The 10940-nt window shown below is 33.4% G+C and overlaps 1 protein-coding gene across 1 annotated transcript; it reads right to left on the bottom strand.

Moving 5' to 3' along the window:
• Positions 1–4772: 4772 nt before the first annotated feature.
• Positions 4773–6712, bottom strand: LOC118042489 (cyclin-U4-1). The gene is made up of 2 exons (XM_035050192.2): positions 6283–6712; positions 4773–5667 (listed from the first exon to the last, which is right to left on the bottom strand). Exons 1-2 carry the CDS (start codon positions 6615–6617, stop codon positions 5394–5396), a joined length of 609 nt encoding a protein of 202 aa, XP_034906083.1. The 5' UTR covers positions 6618–6712; the 3' UTR covers positions 4773–5393.
• Between the last annotated feature and the right edge of the window lie 4228 nt (positions 6713–10940).

The following is a 10940-nucleotide window of genomic DNA, read 5'->3' as shown; positions in this document are numbered from 1 at the left end:
ACAATAATATAAATTTTTTTTTCCATGCGGTGCCAACAATTGTAAAAAATAACTTCTAAGACTTGAAAAGGAGTCTTGAATATTCCCCGGGTCCATCTGCAAAACAACAAAGCAATTCAGCTTAGCTTTTCTCCAAATTTCCACCTTTCTTTTCCTGGTGGGGGCTATTTGGATACCAGATATTCGACATTGATAATCACTATTCACACAAGATTTATATAATCTTATATTCATTGACTTGCATTGACGCGGGTGAACATTGATCATTAAATTAGTTTGAAAATTCTTACATGAATCGTTGTGTGTGTGTGTGTGTATTAAGATTCAGACTTTATTTAAGAATCTTTTGTAATTATCCTTGATGAATTAGGTGTGCAGATATCAAATATGAGAATCATATGTGATAATTGATCAGGGCAGGGCCCCATCCTTTAGAACGGAGGGTCTTTATAAGTAACTTCTTGAGTGAGGGCCCCATCCTTTAGAACGGAGGGTCTTTATAAGTAACTTCTTGAGAGCCAGAGTGCTGGTATCTCCCACATATCTTTGCCCAAGTAAAAATGTCTCAAAAAAACTTTACTAAAAGCCATAGCTGGTTCAAGAAATTTCAGTATGATCCAAACAGAGACTCCCCAAGCGATGCTAGAAATGTTTTGCTAGTAGTTGTGGCCTTGATTGCAGCAGTGACTTTCCAGGCTGGGGTGAACCCTCCTGGAGGGGTCTGGCAAGATGATGGAAATGGTACTCATGTTGCAGGAACAGCAATTTATGCATCTCAAGCGGGTGCTTACTATGTTTTCGTGGTATCAAACACTTTGGCTCTCTCCACTTGTATACTTGTCATTACATCTCTCACTTACAGGTTCCCTTTCCATCTTGAAATATGGGTTGCTACAGCTTCAATGATGATAACCTATGCATCTGCGGTTTTTGCTGTTACTCCTCGTAAATCTGTGCGTTATCGCTATCTTTTGATTATAGCTTCAGTGCCTTTTGTGATGAGGTGTTTGGGTTATTTCTTCAAGAAGTACTGTATGATTGAGAATGAGAATCAAATAGAAAGTCGGGAAGAAGGAGACAAAAGGGGTGGGCAAGCAGGTCAACAAGCGTAGATTTTCTATGTTTTTGTAGATTAAGCCCATGCGCTAATGTGGACTTAATTTTTATTTCTAATTCCGTTGGAAGTCCTCCAGTTGTAGCAGTCTTGCTCTTATTGTCAGCTCTTGTAGTCTTTTATCAAGTGTGATAACTAGCCACGTATTATCCCATGTTGCTGTGATTAAATAAAGATTTTTCTGTTTTTTTTTATATATATATTTTAATTATCAGCAGTAGGATCAGTATTTTTGAATCACTCACTTTAATTTAGTAAATTACTGAACACATAATCTTTATTATTGTTAGGGTTTTGTTTTTGTTAACATCAATTTAAGCTAAAATTTAAAAAAAAAATCGCAATTTTTTTGTGGTATTATTTTTGATAGTTATAATTAAGATTTCTGAATGGAAAATTAGTAAAAGTGATTGAGGAACTGTCGGTTGAAACTCAAAATGAATTAAGGGGCAAGTTAATTAATTGTAGTTACTTAAAGATTTAGTTGAAAATGTCTCAACCTAATAGAAACAATAATAAAAGAGTGCTGGCTGGTTCAAGAGATTTCAGTACGATGAAGTGAGAGACTAACCAAGGGATGCTAGAGTAGTTGTGGCCTTGATTGCAACAGTACTATTGTCTGCATTCCAAGCTGGGGTGGATCCTCCTGGAGGGGCCTGGCAAGAAAGACATCATAAAGGAAGAGCAATTTATGCATCTTAAAAACGTGCTAGCTATGCTTTCTTGGTATCAAACACTTTGGCTCTCTCCACATGTATGCTTGTCGTTACGTCTCTCACTTACAGCTGGTTCCCTTCCATCTAGAAATATGGGTCGCTACAGCCTCAATGATGATAGCCTATGCATCTGCGGTTTATGCAGTTACTCCTCATGAATCTGTGCATTTTCCCTATCTTTCTGGTTGCAGCTTCAGTGCCTTATGTGATGAGGTGTTTGGGTTATTTCTTCAAGAAGTACTGTGTAAGTGAGAATGGAGTCAAATTAATTTTCATATGTCCCTTAAAAAAACTCATACGATGCCTCATCTAAGATCTTTGACATCCCTTTGCTAAGGTTTGTCATGGAAGGGAAGCTGCTACATGTGTTGAGGGCTTCTGTGCTGTGATCTTTTTCTTTAAATACAGAATTGTTGAGTTGACGAACAGTTGCTGCTACATCTGTTGAGGACTGCTGTGCTGTGATCTTTTTCTTTAAATACAGAATTGTTGAGTTGACGAACTGTTGCTTGAACTCAACAATATGAGCATGGCGCTTTCAAACACCATTTAATAAATTTGTTCTACTAGTTTGCAAAAACTTGGGCAGGTGATATGAGAAAGTACTTTCTAATATTGGAAATCTTGATCACTCCTTGTTTCATACTGTATGTTCTCGAGCAAACAAGTCTCGCAACAAGAAGACAGGCGTGAGGAGCACTCGCTAAGAGATGTAGATGTCAGATTAGCACTTTTTCCAAAGGCATTGTTGAAACGGCAGAAAATTTGCAGGAGGCAAACAACTGTATAATAAAAATATATTAATTCCCAATATCCATCAGTGAATTAACCAGCAACTCAATTCAGTTTTTAATACCAAGAAGTGGAGTCTAAGGCATACAGATTTAACCCTAGTTAACTTAAAACAATTTTTTTAAAAAATAAGATTTTAATATTCCTTATTAAAAAGTAAAAAAATATTTTATGTGGATATGAGCTATATATATAGTTATTCTACATGAAAAAGTTATCCCATAAAATAATTAAGAAATAATCTATGTGAATGAATGGTATATATTTATCCTACATTTAAAAGTTAATAAACATTCCATATATATGTAGGCTATAAATATAGTTATCTCACATAGAAAAGTTAAGAAATATTTTATGGGGATATAGGCTATAAAAAAAAAATATAAGACCAAATATTCATAAATTAGCTTTACATTTTTTGGGTTTCTTTTTAAATATATAAAAACAAAAGGTCAATCTCACTCAAGTTTTGCCAAATCATATAATTTTTAGGTTGATGTAGCGAGTTACTTAGGTGTTGCTAGGTTAATTATAAGCATGAGTTTTAGACCATTTTAAAACTTAGCCAATATCTTGGGTTACCTGAATTCCGAGTCAACTAAATTTGATGTAATGTATTGAAGTTTGTACTAATTCATTATAGTTTTATCCAAAAAATTAATATAGTTTATCTAAATTAAATTAAATCATTTATAATCACTCTCAATTTTTATTTTTTTTATCTAAACTTTGTAACCAACATTCAAGAAAATTTAATTCCTAAGGAAGTCAAGTCAAAATTTATGTTATGTCATTAATATTATTTGTAGAGAAGATTTAATCTTGAGTAATTAGCGGTAAGTTAGTCTAAAGATAAAGATGTTTCTGAATTAATTTTTTAAAAAAATATATAATTATTTTCTTGTTTGAGAAAATGCGAAGCTTTAATTATTTAAATAAAATCTAATATCTTCATGACATAACATTGAGTATCTAACAAAATGATTTCTTTCCAAAGATATGTTGATCAAGTTTTAGGCACTCAAAATCATTTTATTCCAAAAGAAGAAGAAAAATACTTTAGAAGGTCTTTATTCCTCTAGGGATGGGCTAAGCTCCTTCTAAATATTTCTTACGGGCCATTTTAATAGAAAATAAATATTTTAGACAATGACCGGCAGTTGAAAGCCTAGCAAGACAGAAAGCCCATTACTGATTTATGAGCCCATTAAATTTTTTTCCCGTTTTTTTCAGCGCCCATCATTATACGCTTGAACTAAATTAGTTGACTGTACGCTTTGGGCTTTGTTTTAGAGTGGTCGCTCGGCTTTGGTTTTCTAGTCCATTAAGGAGCCCAGAGCCTCCTTTATGGGTCAAACATAAAATTGGAATCAGCCCACAAAATCAAGAGAAGATGCTTGAAAGGCTGCATCACTTTCACAATCATCAACTAGCATAAAAACAGTTTCCATTTTCTAGTTTAAGCGGCTTTATGTTCTTCAAATATATATGATCTTGTGGCATTTCGAAGATAGTGCATCTAGATGCCAATCAATTTCAGATCATAAAATCAATCTTAAATTGCATCTAAGCATATGGATTATGACTTCTACACTTATTTAGAATTTGATCGAAAATCATTTAAAATTAATTTTTAAAAATAATTATTAAAATATAATATAAATTATATCTTGTAACATCATTGAAGTTTTTAGATCAGGATGGTTTTCTTACATGTGTTATAATCTTGTTGACTAAATAGTTATAAGTTCGAATCCATTCATATTTTTTCTTTTTTTCTTTTAATTAAAATTTATAAATAGCAAGAGATAAAGTAGATATATTCAATTTAATTAAATTTTTAGATTGAAATAATTTTTCAATTGATTATAGATAAAAATCTACTAAAAATATAAGTTGATAACTAAGATTTCGTTAATTGGTATGACTGATAAATAAGTATTCACTGAATTTAACTTGATTATAATATCTCAAAAAAAACCTTGTAAACAAAAAAAAAAATAGACAAAAAATTATGCATCTCCTAAAAAAATATACACTAAATTTAACCCGTGCACAATCTCTAAAGAAAACCTTTGTGAATAAAAATGAATGGACAAGAAGTTAAATGATAAGATAAGAAAGGTGAACGTGGAATTATGAAAATGGAAGTGATCTTCTTTCTCCCTCTCTCTATCTCTAACAGAGAGGGGAGAGAGTAGTTGTCCATGATTGCACATGTTGTCTGTCCCCTTACAAGAATCAGTACAACTGTCAAATAGAAGAATCTGTCATCACTTCCCAAAATGAACCACAACAAAACAGTGCTCTTTTGTCAACTACCCATGGCACTAACCATTACATCCAGCTTTACACTGCCCACTAGTGTTTCTTTCTTGAGTTCTGTCCACTCAAACAACTCATCGCCACATCCTGTGCTCTTTAGTGCCCATCCCAAAAGTTCAGAGAATCCTAACATGGACAGAAACAAGAAGTATCGACCCAATCATCCATGATGAAAAGAGAAACAGAGAACCGATCGAGTCAACCCATTACATTTTGCAGGTTAATGGTACAAAAGAGAGATAGAATTTGATAGCCAGACTGTAAAGAAGATAGTCCCATCTGTACATAAACTGAAATTCAAACCCATGAAATAAAACAAAAATCAAAAAAACCAAGGCGGTTTTAGTACAATCCAATATACGAGAGAGGAGACTGGAGGATAGTCACTATCTCTATAACTAACTACATTTTCCAGGGATTATAATTAAACAAGCTGTAGCTGTAGCTTAAACAGCAAGTTGCTGTTGTTGATGGGATGTCTCATCTTCATTGAAGCACAAGTGGACTTTTAGTGATCTCCCCAAGTTCAATGAAGATTCAGCTAAATTCAGAGAAGGTTGTTGCATCATCTCTCTCTGAAGGTAGGAGCAGTAAGTGTGGAAGGTGTTTGGAGTCACATTTAAATTGAAGCCTAATCCAAATAGAAAATCCACTTCTAGATAGTTCATCTCAATCGTGCTAATCCCTCCAACTCTTGCATAGTAAGCATTGTTGTAATACCTGAAAATCACAAGACAGGAGTCAGGAATCAAAGATGAGTTTTACTGTTTGAAGGTAATTGCCATAGTAGGAAACCTTGAGAGGCATTTTTCACGGATACAGGTCTTAAATTACCACCTGGATGAACTTGTGATACATCAACATCACATGCATTTAAACTTTAAAGTGGCTAGCTGGGCTAGCTGAAAGTTCAGAATAGGGAGTCACATGGCTGGGGAAAAAAAAGTGCTACTTTACAGAAATAAACCAAGAACTTCCTAAATCAAAAAAACTTCAAAGAACCAAACTTCTCCTATCTGGGTTTATTGAGTTCCAAACTCAGATCATAGGATCATAAGACAGAGAAATTAAATGACCATGAAGTTGCAGATAATTGAGAAAATTCAAATCAAGAGAAGCGATTTAAAGAAAATAAATCCTCGACAAGGAAATCAAAGAAATTCAATTTTCCTTGAGCACTAGAGAATTGCGAATCCAATGGGTGTGTGTGTGTGTCGATTTCCAGAATTTCAAGATTCTAACTTTGTTTAAAACCAGAGCAAGAACCAACAAATTCCCAGAAACCAAATCCAAGAAATTCAAATTTCCATCACTAAAGAAGAATCAAGAACTTACATGTCATCCATGAACTTTGCAGAAACCAAGACACTTGTTATAAGCAACCGGTGAACATTGAGAGAATTGATAGGCAAAGAAGGTTGTCTTTGAGCAAACCTATCAAGATACACATACGCAACAACAAAGCAAGAAGGGCTACAATTTGCGTACTTGAAAATTCTCTCCAAGTAACTTTGAATAGAGATAGTTGGCCTAGTTAGTCCATGGAAGACCGAGATTTTCTGTGGCTGAAACTCGCGGTTAAGATCATTAGAATCAGCAACCCTTTGAAGCAAAGAAGAGAGAAATGTGATTGATTTTGGCATCATCTTTGTGCTCTCTAGCTCTGCCATTGATAGGCAAATTTTGGTGCTTAGTGCTTGGAATTTTTTCGCAGCTTGCTTGTTTCGGGTTTCACTAAATACTATGCGTCTACATATAATAAAAGCAAACGTGGTGGTTAATGGGTTTGGAAGAAAACACCCTTATGTTTTTTAAACTATGACTTGTATGTCCTTATTCATCGGTGGACTTTGGCCCTTTGTATCCTTTTTAAAGTTCTTGGATTTGAGTTGGGTTAATGATGGTTATTTTAATTTCAAACTTAATTTGATAGAGAGGGAACAAGCTGAAGGTGTTCGATATTGGATTTTCTTTTTCTTTTTTCATTTTTAATTTATAAATATCTAACAAATTATATGATACACATAGATCTTTTGAATTATCTTGATTATTTTTTAAAGATTTAAGATTTATACAATAAATTCAAACCATATTTTGAATCATCAAGTCTTTTTGTAAGTTGATAAGTATATCTCTTTCTTTATTTTTTCTTTATTTGCTGAAAGAGGACTCGGGGTTTTATTCTGGTGATCTTTAGTGTGAGAATAGTGATGTGCAAGCCATCCCATCATGTGATTACATGTGGAAAATATTATGCGATCATAAAAATTTAAGGGTCCCGCGTTTTGAGAGATCTTGCATGTGTTTTGATTCTGCAATCTACACAATAAGGTGACATGACATGGATTTGTTGTATTAGTTCATGGCATTAGAGGACGCTGCTTATACTGCTAGCTTTTGTTTTGTCAATTAAAAACATATAACGCAGATTAGAGATCAGAAATCTTGGTCAGGATATTTGTGGGAATTAATGGAATCCTTTGGCTTTTCCTGGCTAGAACATCTCATGTTTTGTACGAAAAGGGTATCAATTGCGAGGCCAGCCAGCTCTTAGAATCTGAAGGCATATTGTCCCGCTACTAGCAAAAGGGATACCTTGCTAGCTAGCTAGCTAGGAGCTCAAACTTGTCTCCAAGCTTGACAGAAAACGAAATCTTTGGATACAGGCTGCAGGTTTGTGGTTGGGTTTGGCTTGGATTCATTGACTTGTAAAGATTTGATGGCTGTGGTTGTAATGATAGATCAAATACATGCATGTACAACTTTACAAAAAAAATCTGCACTTAATTCGGCTATTCATCAGCTTAATTGACCCACATCAATGGAAACGCTAAAATAGAGCTGTCAAATTGATTCCTATGAAGCTGGACAGAGCATAAATTAAATACTATAAGATTAATCTTTTTTAACTTTAACCAGTTATTAACCTCGCATTATATATATCCAGCACTAACACTTGGCAATATTTACTTGTTTTTTCTGAAAATTTAGGCCAAATCACTGATAATTAATTTGCTTGATATTACAATAGTTTTTATGATTTCGGTTTGAAAAAAAATCAATGCTATATATTAGTTAATTAACTAAATATTTTTAAATAAAAACACATGCATTTATACCGCTCGAAAATAAATAAACGGAGGCTAGAGCTAGAGCCAGAGCTATAGGTTTCACCATGTTAGCTGAAAATTACTCTGTTGCATGGTTTTGGAAACTCAAGGGCTGTTTAGGACAAGGCTGCAGTACAGATACACCCTCTTCTTTTGTCTTTTCCAGAGCATTTTCCGACCGACTGTCCTATAAAATAAAAGGTTAATTTTTAAGATAAAGTTGGCTTGCAAAATTAGCTTGTGTCTTAATTAACACTTACGTTCTCCTTCCTCAAAAGTTGCTTGGATAGTTACTGGATTTTCTTTTCATGAGAAAGATTCCACGTAAAAACACAATTTTTATATGGATTAATTCTTCAGAATGGAGTTTAAAAGATTTTTGTCTCATTTCGCACAAAATTGATTAATTTATAAGCTGTAATTTTCATATCCATACCTCACCAAACTCATTTTGAGATCACAAAATTAAAAATATTGCAGTATATATATATATATGATATATACACATCTAAAATTGAGTTGGGTGGGAATATCCTCCGAATCAAACGACGTGCTAGCTAGCTAGAACAAGAAATCCAACACGAGATCAAATGTTTGAATTGTCATCAAGGGATTGATTTGGAAAGTAAGCAAACGCCAAATGCCAAGCTGGAAGCATGTTTTGCTTGGAGTGAAACAAGAGCAAAGCATATGTCTTCGTAAGACAACTCTCTCGCTCGATCTGTATACATCAACGTCTCTAAAAAGGGATCTGTTTTGCGTCTTCCTCACCCATGTGCTTTTCCATGTGAGGCGCCAGCCTACTGTACTGCTGCCACCATAAATCGCCACCACAAAAATTGCAATGAAGAAATGCCTTACACTAGGAAATTAAAAAGAAAAAAAAAAGAAAAAAGAAAAGGGAGAGCGACATTAATAAGACCAATATCCCCTATCCATTGCGTTGCTGTGGGTCTCCAGTCTTCTATACCAGACTGTTGAATATGATCTTTCACGGTACTAATGTCAAGAACTAATGATAAGCTCTCATGCATCAAGGAATAAGCTTAATCCCATGATTCTGTGTATAAACCAACGAAATGCTGGCCACGTCCTCGTTTCAAAAGTGGTTTGATGAGTAAGTTTGTAGCTGGTAATGTGGCAGCCAGATAAGCGAGGGTGGAACCGATCTGCAAAATCATGGCTTGATGAGTGACCTAATATTTCTGTGCTGATCTTTTTTTAAAAAAATAGATTTAAAAAGAAACTAATAAAATAGCGTTAATTACTCCATGATTATTGTAAAACTTTTCCAAGGACGCAGAGAACCATAGAGAACGACTTGAAGAACAATTGTTGACTCGTGGAGCATGTTCGGAACGGTGTGGTGCGTTTTGTTTTTAATTTCAAGAACAGGCACTTGCCACCGACGTCTTATTTTGTCAAGTAGCTAACAGATCCAAAAATCTCTAGTGTCGTTAATATGATATTACAAGCTTCCATGATAATTTTACCCCTTGGGCTTATTTAAATGGATGAGTGTTTTTTTATACAATTATCTTATAGATAATAAATATGGTATAAATAATATTAAACTCGATTAAAAATCCAATTTTAATGGATATTGAATATCTAAAATTTGACAAGAAAACATGTTTACATGCTAGCTAGATCGTGGAGCTTGATTTTTTTATTTTGTCCTCGAAAGAATGGGAGTAGGGCCATGAAATGACAAAGGTACATGCATCGATGAAAATGAAAGCCTAACAATTTGCTGTTAAATTTTGGTAGCATAAACAAGTGGGCAGGGTATAGCTGATAGCATTCAATAGAAAGAATTAAAATTAATATAATAAGATATATTATTAAAAAGTTTATTTATTTAAAATAAAAATATCATATTATTTTATATTTAAATATTAAAATATATATATATATATTTTGCAGGGCGTGGATCTGCTTACCTCTTCTAGTTCCGCCCCTGCAAGAGGGGTTACACTGTCACAATTTGAAGCGAAGAAAACATGATTGTCCTGAAGGTGTTTTTCCTTTTCGAAGTGTTTAAGTTTTAATTATTTGCCGAATTTGAACAAAATTGTTTTTAATCATACTCGTTTTAGTCTGGATGATGTAAGGGGTAATTAATTGATTTTCTTACGATTTTTCTTTTATTAAATGGTGTGACATTTGTCTTATGAAAAGGTTTTGAATCATAGAATATGAGTCTTTCCATATCATCATTTATTAATGTAATATAATTATAAAATATATTAATTAATAAATCATCAATCATGTGCTTATCACATCATTTAATGAAATTAATCTTAATAAAAAACTAAATATATCTGATATTTTTTTTTTTGTTTATATCCTAATGTTTTTCACCATTTTAAGCGGTTAAAGATGTGTTTTCAACATAGGGGAAATAAAAGAGGCTTCGAAGGTTTATTTATGACTACAATATTGATTAAATATTTGTATTTTGTTACTGTTTACTAAAGTTTAATTGGATAGAGAGAAGAAAAACAGGTAAATATCCACGTTTATTTTTGTATTTTAAAAATATTTTTAAAAAAAATTAATTTTTTTGTGCTTTCATATCTTTTTAATGTTTTAATGAAAAAAAAATAATTTTTAAAAATTAAAAAAATATATTTTTTTAAATTGTTTTTTTTTTTAAACAAGTAAACAACTACCAGAACGTGTGAAATCACCATCATTTCCTATAAACCAAACCACGAAATCAGGGTCAGCTTCTACGGGCTCCTCTGTTTTGGGCGTGTGTAGCATGCTGGGCTACAATGTATTGAAGTGCTGGAGTGGGCTTGATACTGATACCCCAGTAGGGGGATTAGAACTAATGGACTTGGCTTTGGGGCTCTGAGCTCCTGTGTTTCTGGGCTT

This window comes from Populus alba, chromosome 14 (genome assembly GCF_005239225.2).
Source record: "Populus alba chromosome 14, ASM523922v2, whole genome shotgun sequence".
NCBI classification, from domain to species: Eukaryota; Viridiplantae; Streptophyta; class Magnoliopsida; order Malpighiales; family Salicaceae; genus Populus; species Populus alba.
Note: the sequence above shows the minus strand (reverse complement) of the source record. Positions and strands in the feature narration are given on the sequence as shown.